This window comes from Myotis davidii, unplaced genomic scaffold, assembly GCF_000327345.1.
Source record: "Myotis davidii unplaced genomic scaffold, ASM32734v1 scaffold363, whole genome shotgun sequence".
In the NCBI taxonomy this organism is placed as follows: Eukaryota; Metazoa; Chordata; class Mammalia; order Chiroptera; family Vespertilionidae; genus Myotis; species Myotis davidii.
In genome coordinates this window covers 2250654-2268959 of record NW_006294069.1, presented here as the reverse complement: position 1 = coordinate 2268959, position 18306 = coordinate 2250654, and the positions used below count along the sequence as shown (strand labels likewise).

Here is an 18306-nt window from a genome sequence, read left to right as displayed (position 1 = left end):
AGTCACGGGTGGATGGAGGCTGGGATGGTGGCAGCACCCACGGAGACGAGGCAGGAAGAACAGCAAAGAACTTCAGAGGCAAGGAGTTCAGTTTTGAACGTGCTGAGCTTAAAGCCCTGGGAGTAGTCAAGTAAGAGTTTTCTCCAGTGAAAGAAAGAGGCCTGTCCACTCAACCAGTCCCACCATCGCGGGGGTGGGGGTGGGGGCGGCGTTGGGGGCAAGGCAGAAGAGAGGCGCTGCTTCCCACCCCGCACCATTCACACCTGAGAACAAGGGCCACTGACTCCCTTCCTTCCCGCTGGGCTGGCAGAAGTTATGGGGGATGAACCCAGGAGAGAGCCAGTGGGGGACACGTGGTTCCGACCTGAGGGTCCTCCAGGGGACACAGGCAGACACAGACACAGAGCGAGGACAGAAGGTGTTGCAGACGCTCTGGGAACTAGAAGGCCTCGGCCAGCCTTTCCCAACACTAATGCTACCCCCTCAGCTCTTCCCTCCCCTGCGACGCTGGGCGGGCTGGGCTCTCAGTGCTTTCCAGGGTCCTCAGAGCGGGCGGGAACTGACAGTCTCCCAACGGACACGTCATTTCAGACACCGCGCTGAAGGGCGGCAAGTGCGGGAGGCCTAAGGTGAGCAGTCCCTGCCCATCCACCAGGCACGTGCCCCTTTGTCGGCTGAGGGATAGCAGACCTGAGCCTCAGCAGGGGAGAGAAACAGTCCTGCCAGGAGCACGGATGCACACGGCCCGTCTCCAGCATCCCTAGGACATTCTAGACTTCACGAAGGGAGGCTGGGAGTCAAGGCACCAGGCCCACCCAGGTTCCCCATAAAGCAGAGGCCCAGGCTTCCCTCCAGGACTCAGGAAGCTTCAAGGAGACCAGGAGGGCTGGGCTGACTGGCCCGCACTCACACCAGCAGCTCCACCGAGGCCCTGCGGAAGGACCCTCTGTCCATGGGACACTCACCAGCTTCTGGAAAAGGTGGCCCATGGTGACCTGGCTGTCCCACTGCTGCACCTTGGGGCAGAGGTTGTCGTAGAACTCCTTGTGGATCTCGTAGATGTCCTGGATCTTGTAGAAGATGGTCTCGATCTGCTGGATGGTGAGCACGGGCTGCGAGGTGGTGGCTGTGGCCTTCAGGGGCTTCATGGGCTGGGGGAGAGGAGGGAAAAAGAGCGCAGATAAACCAGAGTGTCAGCAGGCCCAGGAGACCCATTCCTCCCCCCAGCCCCCCATTATGTCCGAGTTCTGCCTAGACCAGTGGTCGCCAACCTTTCGGACCTCACGGACCACTGGTGGTCTATGGACCACCGGTTGGCATCCGCTGGCCTAGAAAAGGCCACGGACAGAGGGCACCTGAAGTGTGGTTCGTGGGATGTAGCTGCTGTCACAGGCCCCAGCATGTGCAACTGCAAGGAGAGAGACCAGAGCCTGCCTGGCCCAGCAGCCCTGCCAGGCCCAAGGGGGGGCACCAGGACACATTGCCTCCACCCCTCATGCCCTGAAGAGCCCCCCGCCTCCAGCCTGCATTAGGCTCGCTCTTCAGTTTCATAGGATCCACATCTTCTTTCCACAATGGCCTTCTGCTCGGTCATAAGCTCTTGACGCACTTCAGTGGAAGGGACTGAGAAAGAAAACATGATCCTAGGACTTGGGAGTAGAGTCTTGAAGAGACCCAGGCCCAGTCTCGGCTGTGCTGATATTTCAAGCTCCCATCACTGAGTCTAGAGACGGCGAACAGGTGGCACACAGGCCACCGTCCCGCTCCCTGTATCTGTGGCAGACACTGAGTGGTCACAATGGTCTTTCTCACTGAGCCTGGCTGTAGTCACAGACTCTTTCTCAATGCCCAGGTTGACACGTAAGATGAAACCTATCTGTCATTTCTGTTGCCCACACCAAGATGCTCCACGCCTGAAGGTGGAGAGGGTGAGATGACAGGCAATAACTCAGGGCCACCCCCCGGCACCGGCTGGGAGCTGAAGCCATCCATCATCTTCATGCCCAACAGGAGCACTGTGGGATAACGGGGCTTGTGTGTATTTTCTTCAGTATGATTTTCTATATTTTCTAAATCACCTTCAAGGAGTAAGCATTAATTTTATAATTAGGATAAAAAGGTATTAAAATTCATAGCCTGGCCAGTGTGGCTCCGTGGGTGAGCATTGACCTGTGAACCAGGAGGTCACAGTTTGATTCCCGGTCAGGACATATGCCCAGGTTGCAAGCTCGATCCCTGGTGTGGGGCATGCAGGAGGCAGCCAATCAGTGATTGTCTCTCATCATTGATGTTTCTATCTCTCCCCCCCCCACGATTGGGGGCAGGGCCGGTTGGCTAACCTCCAGCACCCCCTCCTCCCCTCTACCTCTCCCCCACCACAGGCTCGGCCCCAATCGATCCCCATCGGGGTGGGCCACCGGGACCCCACCTGTGCACAAATTCATGCACTGGGCCTCTAGTACAAACATAGTCTTAAAAAACACTATGAAAATTCAAGCTGAAACCAAACAACTGATCCTGAAGGATAAAGAGCTCCTCTTTGGTTGACCTTCCTTCAGCCCAAAGCCCTCCAAGACGCCCAGACTGCACTCCAAAGGCCCTCCAGGAGATAGCGTCTGGGAACCTGCCACAAAGAGAAGGCATGGGAGGGGCGGGCATGTTTCCCTGGAAGAGAGAAGCCGGAGCAGACATGCTGATGTGTGCAAAGGGGCCCTTGACATAGTCTGGGTCACACTAGAGACCCAGGAAGAGCAAGAAGTTACGGGGCAGTTCCCCACTGTGTCACAGGGTTAGTGTGAGCTTCTCAACAAGAGAAGCCTTCTGGCAAGAAATGGGCGACTCCATGCTGGGCTGGAGGGAACACCCACACCGAGGGAGGACTAAGAGATGGTCTTTAAGAGATGACCACCAGCTGAGCTGGCCACAGCAGCCAGACTCCAGCCAAGCTTCATTCCACCCTCCCATCTGGTGGTGGCAGAACCCAAGTTTGTCCACAAGAGGAAGTTCCATCGACTCAAACACCCAGACAGTTCTCCAGCTTCTGGCTCCCTCATCCTCCCAGCTCTAAAAAAGCCCAGACGTGATGAAAAAGGCAAGAAAAAGCAGAAGCCCTCCTTCTGACCCTCTCAGCGCTGAAACCAACAAACCCTTCATGTCCAGCTCCTCGCTAGGGAAGTCGGTGGGGTTCCCCATGTGTGGTACAGGCCAGGCAGTGTGGGTTTGAGTCCCGACTCTACCACTTAATAGCTGTCGGCAAGTCATTTCTCTGGGCCTTAGCACCCTCGTTTGTAAAACTGGGATAATATTACCTTCTCAAGAACTCTGATGGGAAGATTAAAAGCCATCCTATCTAATAAAGAGGGAATATGCTAATTGACTGCCCCACCCTCAAAGATGGTGGCGCCAACAGTCAATAAGGAGGGAATATGCTAATTAATTGCCACGCCCTCAAAGATGGCGGTGCCCTAGCCACAACGATCGGGCCGGCAGGGGAGTGGTTAGGGGGTGATCAGGCAGGCAGGCAGGCGAGCGTTTGGGAGCCAGCAGTCCTGGATTGTGAGAGGAATGTCCAACTGCCGGTTTAGTCGAACATCCCCCAAGGGGTCCCAGATTGGAGAAGGTGCAGGCTGGGCTGAGGGACACCCCACCCCCCAGTGTATGAATTTCATGCACTGGGCCTCTAGTTATTTATATAAAATATTGAGTATGTACCTGGTACATATAGAAGGCAATCAAAAGTTAGCTGCTACAATTACTACTCACCCCACAAATAATGTACCACGTGCCTAACAATGTGAGACAAGACTGGGGTGGGGAGTTTGAAGGGATGTGTCCCATGATTCACAAATCCCTGGCCCCATGGAGCCTCCCATCTAGTAGGGGGGACAGACAAGACACAGGAAATTACCAAACACATAATCACACATACACGCACTGGGGGAAGTAGGAAGGGGAGGTCCTGAGGCAGGTGCTGAAGGGGACATTCACCCTGATGTGGAAGCAAGGGCAAAGGGGACCGTATTCCAGGCGGACTGCCTCAACGCCCAGTCCCAAGGCAGGAACAGGCTTGTGAGAGGGGAGCTGGAATACAGCCAGCGAGCCTGTGTGCAGTGGGCAGGGGGAGGAGAGGGACCCAGAGCGGGGCTGGCGGGGAGGGCCGTGGCCAGATCATGCAGGGGAAGGAATGCGGCTTTTAAGCCCAAGCAGTGATCTGGCTTTCCCCGGAGGGGTTTAAGTAGGGGAGTGATGGGGTCCAATTTTCTTTCCAGGAGATTATTTTTATGACTCATGATCCTTGCTCTAGAGAACACTCTATTTGGGTAAGCTGGACCAACACAAATGAAATATCTTAGTGGACAAAAGCAAGACAGGCATTCCATGACTTGGACTGTAAACACCAACCGACTTGATCTCAAGGCTGTGCTGGTGCAACTCGGAGGGCTTCACGGAGGAGGTGACAGGAACAGGCCTTGAAGGTTGGGAAGATCTGAGTAGGTGGAGGGGTGGGGCCTGGGTAAGCATGCCGGACAGGGAGACAGAAGGAACCCGGAGCCAGGAAAAAAGGAATACTGTTCTCCCATGAAGCTGTGGCCACCCTCAGCTTCATGGCTCCCAGCCCTCCATGAAGGATACAGAGTGGGCTCGCAGGATCACTGTCGTAATTTATCCTTATTCCTTCTACCCAGGGGCCAGTGGAGGGTCCAAGTCACCACAGAGCCCCCGAACCACTCATCCCTGTGCCTGCCATGGTCACCTCCACCTCCACCGAGGAGGGAATGAAGGAATAGGGAGAGAACCGTCCTGGGAAGATGCAGGAGTCAGGACTTCTCAGAAGCTGCTGGGGAAGCACTCATGTGCCACCCACGCAGGGACAAGACACAACTGCTCTGCTTCCTCCTAAACTTCCCACTCTGTCTACAAAAGGGGAAGAAATGGGCGCTCACTAGCAGCGGTCACACGGACAGGCCTACACGGGCATTAGATGGCTCTCAGGACAAGGCTGGGGACCTTCGGTTTTCGCTGTGATTTCGTTCCGGGGGGGTGGGGGGGGGGGGGGGGGGGGGGGAGAAGCACTGGGTGTGTATTCCTGGCTGGCCAGAGACCCTTGAAGGCAGTTATTATTATAATATTTTTTATCCTCTCCGGGGATATTTTCCCCCTGATTTTTAGAGCGAGAGGAAGAAGGGGGGGAGAGGGAGAGAGAGACAGAGAGAGAGAGAGAGAGAGAGAGAGAGAGAAACATCAATGTGAGAGGGACCAGATGGAGCCTACAACCTAGGTACATGCCCTTGACTGGACTCAAACCCGGGACCCTTCAGTCCTCGGACCAACGCTCTATCCATTGAGCCAAACTGGCGAGGGCGGCAGTCATGTTTATCTGGTGCATCCCCAAATACAGGTCTCAGTGGTTTGGGCGACAGGCACAGGCCACCCAGCACTGCTCCTGTGCCAGAGAGCTAGCCTGCCAGTGACCCCGCTAGCAATCCTGCTGCAGGGGCTGTCAGGGGAGAAAGGGAATCGCCAGGAGGATCCCCGAGGCCTCAGAGCCAGCCCTGGCTCTCGATTGCCCATGAGTGGCTTCTCAGGAAGACAGGCCGGGCGGTTCAAACTCCCCGTGGGGTCCACACTGCCATTTGTCTGCTCCGTCCTCCAGCCACCTGCCTTTCGAAAAGGGAAAGAAGTCGGCCACTTCCTCCCCTCCTATCCCGGGAGGCCTGCAGGCTGCCGGCAAGGCCTGCTTACCAACCCTCACCTCAGCCTCCTGCTCCCTGGGGCCCAGGCAGTTGGGCATCAGTAACCTAGTTCACAGACAAGGAACCTGAGCCCACGGGCCTGGGAACGACAAAGCCACTGCCAGAATGACAGTCTACGGGAGGAGGGCCAGCTGTGGTCTGGGGTAGGGGATGCTGTAGGTGAGGGTGCAGCCAGATGCAGAACCCAGATTGTTACTCAGGGGAGAGAGGGAGGAGGGAAAATGGGGAGGAGGGAGGAGAAGGAGGAGGAGGAAGGAGGAGAAGGAGGAGGAGGAAGGAGAAGAAGAAGAAGGGAGGTGCAGAACTACACGAGTTTGGTTTGTCTCCCTTCCTCCACCCCGCCCCCTCCACCTCGGCCCAGGCTCTCAGGCCCACTCCACTTATAATCTGAGCCCCCCAGGAACCTGGAGGGTCCAGATGACCAGCCAGCAACCCAGGGGGCAGGAACAGAGGCTCCTGTGGGGTGACCCTGTGTGTGTACACAGGCTTAGGTACACACACCTCACAGATGGCATATCAGGAAGTGTTAAGCTAAGAACAATCACACCCCAAGAGCTGTGGGAATGGGGGTGGGGTGAAGAGAAGATCTGGGTGTGGGGGGAGGCGGGAGCTCAGAGAGGACAGATTTTCTTCTCCTCTGAGCCCCTTTGTCAGCTCACCCCAAAAAGCAAAGGGCTTAGCTACCAGGTAGCTGAGAGGGGAGGGCTCCCGGTTCAAGGAGGAGGGGAAGAGGGCCGAGTCCTTATCTGGGAGGCATATCATCTGAGGCTGTGGCTGGGGAGGGTCCTGCCCCCTCTTCCTGGAGCTCTCCAGCCTCCAACAGGCCTCCTAGCTGATCCCGCCCTCCCTGGCCTCGGCTCAAGAAAGAACCAATCAGGGGCTCAGGATGAGCAAACTGGGGGGAGAGGAGGGGTCTCAGCCTCAGTTTTGGCCTTTGGGGCAGGAGCTGTAAGGAAGGGAGGCAGGGAGGGGAGTGCCTTGGCCCCTAAATCTGTAGTTATCTTTGCCAACAAACGGAAACTCAAGTCAGGCCCAATGACAGATAAGAAACAGGCCTCCCCTCCCCTCAGGGAAAGGCTGTGCTGACAGAGACAAACAGGCCCTAACCTGCACTCTCTCCCAGCACTGGAGAAATAAGAGTGTCAGCTAATACTTGGACTCTTTTCCAAGAGCTTCCCCTACAAACTCATAGAATCCTCACAGCAACTCCTTAAACAGTTAAGTCCGTGGTTCTCAACCTTCTGGCCCTTTAAATACAGTTCCTCATGTTGTGACCCAACCATAAAATTATTTTCGTTGCTACTTCATAACTGTCATGTTGCTGCTGTTATGAATCGTAATGTAAATATCTGATATGCAGGATGATCTTAGGCGACCCCAGTGAAAGGGTCATTCGACCGCCAAAGGGGTCGCGACCCACAGGTTGAGAACTGTTAAGTCCTCAATGCCTTTAATAGGTTCTGTGGCTTTAAGCGGAACTAATTTTACCATCGGCTAATTGACATAAACAAGAGTTAAGTCTCTAGGCATCTCATCAACATTATAACAGGCACCTACTGTACTAATATTAGTATACCCAGCCTGCAGATGGAGAAACTGAGGTGCAAACGTTCAGTAATCTGCAGAAGGCCTAGAGCTAGTAAGTAGTCAAGTGGGGATGGAGAGCCTGACCCCTCTTCCTTTTTTTAAACTGGGGTCCAATGAAAACTGGGGTCCTTCCAAATATGTATCCTTTTAGTAATGACAACCACGCCCCCGAATTCTGGTACAGTTATTCATAGTTTGTAAAGTGCATTTCACATGTATCTGGCTGGTCACCTGCCTGTTCTCCCTCCTTCAGATAACACAGTGCGTCCAAACAAGGTGTGCACACACATTAACAAATGACAACTCAGTTAATTTTCATTCCGTTCCAAGTTTAACTGATTTGAAATAATGGGTAAAGCCAGATTGAGTTTTATTTTTTTAAAAATTTTTTATATATATTTTATTGATTTTTTTTTTACAGAGAGGAAGTGAGAGAGATAGAAACATTGATGAGAGAGAAACATCGATCAGCTGCCTCCTGCACATCTCCTACTGAGGATGTGCCCGCAACCCAGGTACATGCCCTTGACCGGAATCGAACCTGGGACCTTTCAGTCCGCAGGCCGACGCTCTATCCACTGAGCCAAACCAGCTAGGGCCCCCCCCTTTTTTTATGGGGATACATAAAAGATAAAGTTTATGGTACAAAACTGGCAACAGTCGATGAATTGAGGGTGCTCGAACACCTAACACAATGATTTTTGATGTTTGGGATTTCACTGCTTCGTATTATCAGCAGTGCCTGGACCGGAATGGTCATCAGTTTGAAAACAGGCATTGTCACAAAAATTATTCATTTCTGTAGCTTCCTTTTAAATTTTGAAAATGAGCTCTGTGTTAACAAAGACTGACTTTATAATCATTGGACATGTGTATACATTTTTGGGGGACACCGTGTATTTGAGTGCCTAAGCACCTGGCACTGTACCAGGTCCCAAAAAGGATCACCTGGTCCTCTCACCCCCACGGAAGAGAGAGATGGTAATGGTATTACTCTCATCCTCATACGGGGAAAGTGAGGCTGCAGGAGGTTATGCATGGCTTGCCCAAAGCCAGTGGTTTTCAAACCCTACAACACATGTAAAGAATAATATGGACCAGTATATACTGTACATATACACACACATACATACAACACACCACCAGTTTCATGATACGGTACTTATTATGTGACACGTGCTGGTACTTTCTTTCTCATTTGCATTTAAATGCTCGTTCAACCCATTCATGGTCAAGACGCCCAGTTTGTAAAAAGTGCAATAAGCCTGTCATTAATGCAGAGTCTAGTCCCGCCCCAGACCAGAGCCCTCATGGATCTGCCGTACTGTCCCTCACTTGGAAGCACGACTGTGCCTTCCAATAAAGTCCCGGTGAGAATGACCACACACTCAGTCGGTGTGTTACTAAGAGTCTGCACGTTTCAGCCGTTATCCCTTGACCAACAGATGCCACGTCCCCTGGAACGCTGCGTGACAACATCTTAAAAGTACAAACATGGGCATCTAACAATTCCTGTAAGAACGAGTGTCTACGGACCTAGAACTTCAGGGGCCACAATCCCTTCACGTTCAAATTCAGGTGCATCGAATAAGCGCTTTCTTCAAAGGCAGAAACACCCTACACCTGAGCAGTCCTTTTCCCTTTGGAAAACATTTTCACGGTATTCTGGCTTCACCCACTATTTCAAATCAGTGAAGCATTTTCATAGGATTCTCACATAGGATCTTCATAGGATTCCTCCGGCTTGGAGAGGAAACCAGGCACCTTCACCAAGGGCCGGGGTTGGTCTAACGCCTCTCCAAACAGCAGGGAGCCCCCCACCTCACACTTCCTGCCCGAGAGCCTTGGGTGCACAAATGGTTCACTCTTGCAGGAAGGAGGGAGGGCGGGGACCAGCACTGAAAAAAGGTCTCAACGTGTTGGCGGATGGGGAACTCCCAGGGTCCAGTGTGGAAGTGGTGGCAGACCCCGCCCTGGGCAGATCCATTAGTACCACCTGTGCCATTGTCATGGGTGATGGGGCCTTTGCCACCCCCAACCTCCTGGTGCCTCTACTCCCGCCTCCCCCTGGGCAGGTAATGGCGGGTGGCGGCTGCGAGGCACAGGCCCTTGCTGGCAATGACCCCACGGCTAGTTCAGGTCCTCTTTCCTTCCGACTCCAACAGCAGTTTAGGAGCATGACACTGTCCAACGGGGTGGGGGTGGGGGGGATTCCAGGAGGCGCAGAGAATGTACTCACCAGCAGCAGGGCCTCCAGCTGGTTGATGTAGATCTCCTCGCTGGCCAGGAACCCTGAGAGCACCAGCTTCCTCATCTCCAGGCCTTTCCCTGCTTCCACCTGTGTGAGAGCAAACCAGAATCCTGAGCGGGCTGTCTTCTTCCTTTTATCTCCTCTTTCACTCACACTTTTGATGGGGTAAATGCCCAACACACCTATTAGAGAATGTGGCAACTACAAAAATATAAAGGGAAAAACACCCTATTCCGACACTAGCTTCTTTTTTGTTTTGTTAATCCTCACCTGAGGATGCTTTTCCATTGATTTTTTTTCTTTTTTTTTAGGGAGAGGAGAAGAGAGAGGGAAAGACAGAGAGAAATAGCGAATATCGATGTGGGAGAAACACATAATTGGCTGCCTCCTGCACAGGCTGGGGAGGAGCCTGCAACCAAGGGAAGTGCCCTTGACTGAAATCGAGCCCAGGACCCTTTGGTCCGCAGGCCAATGCTCTTTCCACTGAGCCAAACTGGCTAGGGCTCCTACGCTAGCTTCTTGCTTTGTTTCTCTCTCATCCTTTTTCCATATTTCCTTGAGACCCATCCATCCATCCATCCACCTATTCAACCCCATAATAATGAGCAAGACCACAAAGGACCTGGCCTCATGTGTGTGGGGGCAGTTTAATGGGGGGACGACGTAGTTAAGAAGGGAAATCAGAACCACGGCTGAGGCAGGGCATGCCACATGGAAGGGCACAGAAGGGGCATGGGGAGGCTCCCAGAGGAAGTGATCTATAAACTGAGAGGAGGGGTGGAAAGAATGGGATGAAAGTGGCCATGGGAACCCCAGCTGTGTGGCCTTCTGGCTGCACCTCTGACTTCATCTTCCTGTCCCCAGGGGCTCGAATTTGCAACAAAAGATACTAGCTGTGGCCCTGGCAGGGTGGCTCCGTTGGTTGGAGCATCCTCCCACTTCATCTCCCTACCCCCACCCCACCCCCTGCCCCCGCCCAATGGGTATGAGAGGCATACGATCATTTTCTCTACTTCTCTCTCTCTCCCTTCCTCCCCCCTCTCTCTATCAATGAAAGCAAATCATTGGGTGAGGATTAAAAATATTAATATAATAATAAAGAAAAGAAAGGGGGTAACTAGCTGTGGGGCCCTCAATCTTAACCTTGCACCCCCTCCTGTCATTTCCTGAGGGCCTCATTCTGTAGGGCACTGACCTCCTTCCAGCTCCATCTCTCCCCTGTGGTGGAGATCACGCCTCATTTAGCTTTGAATGCCCATCTTGCTAATCTCTTACCAAGACTCTTCCCTTCGGTTTCACTCCTCCCCTCTGCGGTGGTCGAGGCCCTCAGCATTCCACTCTGCAGGCCGCCTCTTCTAACTGACCCCTGCCTCTCCCTCCTCCCGCCACTCCACACACCAGCGCCGGATCAATCTTCTGAGTACGCCACCTTCCACCTGATGTTTGTCAAGGACTTAAGTCAATACAGCAAAACGTAATTATCTGGGGATTCAGTTAAGTTATTCACTCATTTATTCACTCAACAAATATTTACTGAATGCTCACAGATAGAACAGGAAACAAACACATAGTCGTCCCTACTCTCATGTGGCTTATAATCTAGTGGGAGAAAAAGACGTTAAAAAGAAAACAAAAACCAAGTAAATATAAATGGTAACATGGGCCCCAGCTTATTTACTTAAACACCTTCAGTGGCTCCTTTGCCTCTCCCTACCCTTCCATCTCCCCACAGCCATCGGATCTGTCTTCCCAACAGGCCAGAGGTGTTCCAGCCTCTGAGGGTGCCACCCCTGCTGCCTCAATGCCTCCTCCCACCCCGGCTCCTCTCGTGTCTGAACCCCACCTCCCCGTGAAGGCCCAGCTGCAGTCTCTCTGGCCTGCAGCGTCTCTTGTTGGAGTCTGCGGCACTGACCCTCGAACCTGACAGGTGCCCTGGTTCATGACCTGCCCGTTGACTTCGTAGGCTCTGCGGTACCTGCATCACACGCCCGTGCACTCCCTGGAGCCCAGCGCCACGTGACACCCGAACATGTGGGCACCTAACATCATTTGGCCTTCAAGTGCCTCCTTGAGGTGGGTAGTATATTTTCTCATTACACACACAGAAATGAGCAAGACTTAAAAGAGGGAAGGGACTCCAGGGTCACAGAGCCAAGAAGTGGCCGGGATGGAATTTGACACCAGGCCTGGAACAATGAATTCCGTGCTCTTCCCCTGCTCGGATAACGTCCTCACTGGTTCTCAAGCATCAGGTGCTCACCTGGAATCTCAAGCAGATCCCTCTCCGGGGCTCAACAGCACGCCCTGAGCATAGTCTGGGAGAGCATGCGAAGCTACCAGAAATTTCCCACGTCCGGAGACGCGCGGCTTCCCCGCAGCTGCCTTCCCGGCCCTGGTGTACTCACACGCGGGCTGACCGGCCGGCCCTTTCCCCAGGTGAGAGACTCAATCCTTGGCCTTCCATTCACAAGCCCATGAACAGATCTGAGCTGGAGGCTGCTACCCCACCCCACCCCACCTGATCTCTGGAATGGTATCTGACCCAGTGATAGAAGAACAATGTCACCCCAAAGAGGCCCACACCCCAACCCCCCAAACCTGTGGCTATGCGATCTCATACGGCCAAAGGGACTTGGCAGAGATGATTAAGTTAAGGATTTTCAGATGAGTTATCCTGGACCCTCGGTGGATCCTTATGTATCACAGAGTCCTGTAGGAGGCAGGCAAGAGGGTCAGAGAAACAATGACCACAGGAGAGGGCAGGGGAGGGAGGGACAGACTGGCTGCAAGACCGGAAGATGCCACACTGCTGGCTCCGAAGACATCCCATCAGCCAGGGAATGCAGGAGGCCTCTAGACCAGCGGTTCTCAACCTGTGGGTCGCGACCCCTTTGGGGGTCAAACGACCCTTTCACAGGGGTCGCCTAAGACCATCGGGAAACACACATATAATTACGTATTGTTTTTGTGATTAATCACTATGCTTTAATTATGTTCAATTTGTAACAATGAGTATACATCCTGCATATCAGATATTTACATGACGATTCATAACAGTAGCAAAATTACAGTTATGAAGTAGCAACGAAAATAATTTTATGGTTGGGGGTCACCACAACATGAGGAACTGTATTAAAGGGTCGCGGCATTAGGAAGGTTGAGAACCACTGCTCTAGATGCTGGAAAAGGCGCGGACGGACATGGATTCTCTCTGCCAGCGCCTCCAGAAGGAATGCAGGCCGGCTGGCCCTTGCAGACGTGTGTAAGTGAATAGACGTGCTGTTTTAAGCCACGAGCTGTGTGGTCATTTGTTGCAGTGACATTGGGAAACTCGTATGGACGCCACGCTTTAGGGAAGGACAGTAGTTACGTATTGATGCCCTCCCAAGTACCAGGCACTGTCCTGAGTGCCTGCCGTGGTTAACTCACTGAAGTCCCACAACCTGGAAGGTGCTATCATTATTCTCCCGAGTCACAGAGTGGAAACTGCCAGCGGCCGGAGCTGTCCACTGGCAACTGAGCAGCACCCCCTCCAAGGAGCAAGACCAGAGCTCGGAGCAGGGCCCCAGCCTGACACCTGGGAACTCTCCCTCCGTGGAGGCGGCCAGCACTCTCCCGCTGCACCCCGTTCCCCTCCTATGTCCTGCCAACCAAGGGCTTGTCTGAGGGCCTGAGAGTGGGGAACATGGTGAGCTTAACAGTAGAGCTGACTGAACTAGGACCAGAGCGAAGACCTGGTGATTCGAGGCCCCCGCCAGGCCTTCGCCCGCCCTGGCGTGAGCCAGACCCCTGTGCCAGCCCCTTCAGCAAGGCCCACTCCTTAAGAGACCCCACCTCAGAGTCCAATCTTGAAAGGGCTTCCCAAAAGGGACTAAGGAGTCACCCCTGAGCGCCCCCACTCTGGGCCACACTCATTCTGAAGGGTGGGCTGGCATGAGGGTGGAGGTGATGTGATACTAAATCCAGTTACCACCAGAAACTTCTGTCATCTTTGCTTTCCCTCAGACCCATGTTCCTGGTTTAGAGTGATCTGGAAATTCACAATTGTCTAATCCTTGTGGGGCTATTCTTTTATTTTTATTTTTTTTAATTGATTGATTTGAGAGAAAGGAAAGGAGGAAGAGAGAAACATCGATTTGTTGTTCCACTTATGCATTCATTGGTTGATTTTTTTTTAATCCTCACCTGAGGATATGTTTTTACTGATTTTGAGAGAGAAAGAGAAACATCGATCGGCTGCCCCCCACCTGCCATCCCTGCAGGCTCCCCAAGCAGGAATTGAACCCCGAACACAGGCATGAGCCCCAACTGGAAACCCAAGTGCAACCTTTCTTTGGTGCATGGGACGATGCTTCAATCAACCGAGCCACCCAGCCAGGGCTCATTGCTTGGTTTTTGTACGTCCCTGACCGGGAATCGAACCGGCAACCCTGGCCTATCAGGAGGACGCTCTAACCAACTAAGCTACCCAGCCAGGGCCCTTGTGGGCTGTTCTTATCTCACAAAATGTCAGGGCTCAACATGAACTCATTCACACCTCCACTCGGTGCCAGGTCCTGGGAATACAAGTGAGGGAGACCATTTCTGTCCCAGAAAGCCCTCCAGAGGGGCCCACGTGCCCAGCATCTCCAGGGCGAGTTCTCTAAAGAGTTCAGGTTCCCCCAGCACAGGAAAGCTGCCCTCTCAGTGACACCATCCCCACTTCCTCCCCACGGGGAGCTTATGAAACGCGCCCCGGTGGGCTCCTTCATCGCCAGCATTTACACAATCTGCAGTCTCAGAGTCCGTCGGCCTGAGGGCCCCATATCAAGAGGTCAAGTCACTCTGGCAGGGACAACATCTACCAGCCCCTGAAGGTTTCCTTCTAGGCCAAGCCAAGCCAGGCTGTCCAGGAGCTGTGATCTCCTCCAAGACAGCAACGAGGACTGAAGAGGCAGAGCTGCCTGTGAGTCAGAACCGTAGGCCAAGCGGCTCCACATCCGCAGAGTTCCGCTCATGGACCACGCTAGTCTGCAAGGAGCACCCAGTGGGGTCTGCTCAGAGCAGGTGCCCAGCGGGGTCTGCTTAGGAGCTGGGTCCCTGCCACGCGTCCGCCCCAGGCCGGCCAGCCCTTCTCTGGGTTGAGCCGATGCAGGGACACCCACCACTCCCTCTCCTCTCCTCAGCGCTAGGTACCGTACCGGGGAGGTGTCTGTCAGCAAATTCCTCAGCAGAATAAAGAGCAGAGAGGACAGGGGCAACTGCGGGGGGACAGACGAAACCCACAGCCCACTCTCCTAAGGGAGGATCCCCGAAATCCTGGGCTCCCAGGTGTCTGAAGCTTTTGGCAGGCCCCCTGGGATCCAGCCACGTTTCCAAACCTCGGCTGTTCGTATCCCACCTTTGCGGTTGTGTCCCACTCGCATGCCCCCTGCACTGTTATTTACTTAACATTGTTCTTTCTGACCGGCTTCTTACAGCACAGCCTTATCCCATGTATGACATGTGAAATCACAGGAAAGAGGTACAAATTATCTTCTCCCTACCATACATTAAAATACCTGCCTAACTGTTCAAAGTGCAAAATACACATCCAGGCGCCACCTAAAATCATCATATATGTGGCCCCCACTTCGGGAAACATCCAAGTGTGGGCCGTAGGTACGGCCATCACTGCCCGTGAGGGAGAAGAGGCCTGGGCAGATGGCACAGAGATCAACACATTTCAGACAATCCGTTAAAAATCAGCACAGAATAACACCTGAGGGGTTGATCTGCATTATAAAAGGATTTTGATTCCTGACAAATGAGTTCCCTTAAATGGCAGCATTTATATCACAAGGACCCCATTAGCCCTCCGTACCTTTAAATAGAATTGTATCAAAGACTTTTGGAAAGTATGCCACACTTTACAGCTGGGAGGTGATGTAGCCATCAGTATTCCCATTATTATTCGTTTATAGATCATTAACTCCTCAAAGGGAAGGGTGGGCTGAAAGACACGGACCCCCCCCAAACCCCCCCAGCTCTGGAGAAAATCCCTGCCGTCTTCACATCTGTCCCCTAAGAAGATGAAGTTTCTTGGAAATTACACTGAAAACAGGATTGATTTATAGGCCTGGCATCTAGACACATGCTCAAGGAACATGACAACTATTTAAGGTAAGTACTTCTGCAGCAAAGTAATAGAAAAGAGAGACGGGTCTTGGATTCCTACCAGCGGCTGAAAAGAGTCTATCTTGCAAGAGCGTGCCAGGACGGTCCACAGCCCAGGGCCGGAGCGCACAGTCCAGAAATGCCCCTTGACCACACACGTGCACCCAGTCCGATCCTGACTCAACTAGAAGTGACCTCTCCTCTGAATTTAGTCCCCTTTTACCAGCACCCTTCTCATGGGCCCCGACCACTTTCTCATTATACTGCTGTCATCTGTACACTTGCCCCCTAACCCTGAACTGCGAGCTGAGTTCATCTCATCTCCTTGCTCATCTCATCTCCTCCCCCCCCCGCCCCCCCCGGGCCAGAAAGTGCTTTGAATAGAACACAACCTGACCGTGTTTGCTGAATGAGTCGATGAGCTTTCTCACCATCTCTCTCCAGCCACCCTGCTAGTCTTCTCTCTCTAATGACAGCCTGGCCTGGCCAGGAGGAAGGCATTCTAGAGGCGTTCAGGATGAGACAAGAAGCCTGGAAACGCCCAATACTCGTGAAAGGCCCCCTCCCCGATGTGGGAGCCAAGTCCAGAAGACCGAGGCAGCAGGGCAGAGGGGAAGACTCACAGGGAACGCGGAGGCGCGGCGTTCTGAGTGTGAGATGTGCCCAGGACCCCTTGGTATCCGTGTGCTGTCTCTTTATCACACCTCTGAGATGGAGCAAGGCCAGGCACATGGTACACCCTTTGCAAGCCCCATCGAGCCTGGCTCATTCCACACATTCACTGGGCACCAGCCAAGCACCAAGCACTGCACAGCATTCCACAGTGAACACCATGTGGCCCTTGCCCTCCAGAATAGGACAGAGCAGGCAGATGTCTCAAGTTCCAAGCAGAAGGAAATACGGGCTGCGACTCAGGTATAAGCCAGAGTCCGGAGTAAGGGTGGACCCATATGGCAGCATATCAGCAGATCCCATCTGTGCTGGGAAGGGTTTCTCAGAGAGGGTCCATTAGGAACCCCACACTCTATGTTCTTGGTTTATAATCACACGTTTCCCATCCTGCTTCTGGTGGGGAGGCTGGTCAGACCCTAAGTACGGAGGCTTTCATGGGCCCAGCAAGGAACATGACTTACCCCCATGGCCTCGGAGCTGGCTCCAGCAGAGAGAGCCGGGGTGGGGCACCAGCCACCTCCCATTATAGCTCCTCACTGCTCTGCACCCAGGCCTACAGCTACGCTCCACCCTGCAGCCATCTACCTTGGGCTGCGGTCTATTTTTACCTCCATTAGCTGCTCCTGGAAGCACACTGTAGCGTGGGTGGGGCAGGGCCGTGATCCCATCTTACAGGAGGGACATGAGATCCGGAGAGGGTGGGACAGCCTCCTGCCCACAGCAGCGCTCTGTGCGCCATGCCCTCGGGGTGCCGTGTAGCCTGGGGCCCACAGATAGATGGGAGCTCTATTTTCCAGCAGCCTGGCTTGCAGTCTAAAAACTCGCAGCCATCCTTTCTAACTGGGCCTCCTTTCTGGCCACAGAGCAGCGAGGAGGGGAGCAAAAGGCTGAGGCTGGAGCTCTCAGGAGTGGACTTAGGGGAAAGAAAGGAAGACGGTCTGCATGCCAGGCCTCAGGCAACACAGGTGTGGCTTCTAGAGGGAGCCCTGCCCTGGGGAGGAGGTGCAGAGCAGGGGAAGATGCAGCCACGCCCCTCCTGCTCTGGCTTTAGGGCAGCTTCTCTGACAGAACCGGGGCTTGGCTGCCAAGGGTGCCCACAGCCCGAGTGGGTGGGCTGGAATCCAGCAGATGCTTCCCGCCTGCCGCCTTAGGAAGAGTGCCTACCCCCCTGGCTTCTGCCTCCGAGCCTGCTGTCACCTTCCCCCCCTTCACAACTCCAAGCCTCTTCCCTGGAGGAAGCTCAGTGACCTCTGGTGCTCTCTCTCCTTCCCTCCAAATGCTCTCTTGCCGAAGCCCAGGCTCACCAAGTCTCCTTGCTAGAAAGAGAGTGGCCCCCTTGGCCTGAACTTCCCACGTGCACTTCTCCCACTGTTGCCATGGGAACAATGAATTAAGGCCTCCCGGTTTCAAGTCAGCCAGCTCCTCCGGGGCAGCAGGCTCACACCGCTGCCATGCCCCGCCAGGTGACTCATGTCATCGCCAGTGAAAGCCCGGAGCACAGCTGGCCAGGGTAAAGCCAGTGGCCACTCCCCCCGAGGACAGCTGGTCCAGGGGAGGAGGCCGGCACAGCACCTCTCCCCCAGGAGCAGCTGCCGACTGCACAGCCCCTCTCAGCCCCTCGCAGGCATGCGCCGGTCCCTCTCGAGCTGAGCGAGGTTTGTGCACCAATCAGCCATTTCTGCCCGCACACAGCCTCGGCGGTTGAGAGCTGCTCGCCCTGCCCCCTCCCTCCACAAGCATCCAGGGCGTGTCACACTCCCACCTTCACAGCCATCAAGAAGGGGGACCCTGAGCCAGGGCTGGTCGGCGTTCCCAGCTCGCATTCCTCCAGGAGAAACACATCTTCATCCTCCAGAACCTTGTCCAAAAGGCCTATTGCCTCCTCTTCCTCTTCCATGGCAGCCGGAG

General features: G+C 53.9%; 1 protein-coding gene across 1 annotated transcript in view; it reads right to left on the bottom strand.

Annotated features, from left to right (window-relative positions):
• ABR (active BCR-related) overlaps positions 1–18306 on the bottom strand; it is a 183406-nt gene that overhangs the window by 64757 nt on the left and 100343 nt on the right. The window contains exons 3-4 of the mRNA XM_015566804.1: positions 9580–9678; positions 966–1151 (exon numbers count right to left, since the gene is read on the bottom strand). Of these exons, the coding sequence (XP_015422290.1) occupies positions 966–1151; positions 9580–9678 (285 nt within the window). The remainder of the gene's footprint in view (positions 1–965; positions 1152–9579; positions 9679–18306) is intronic.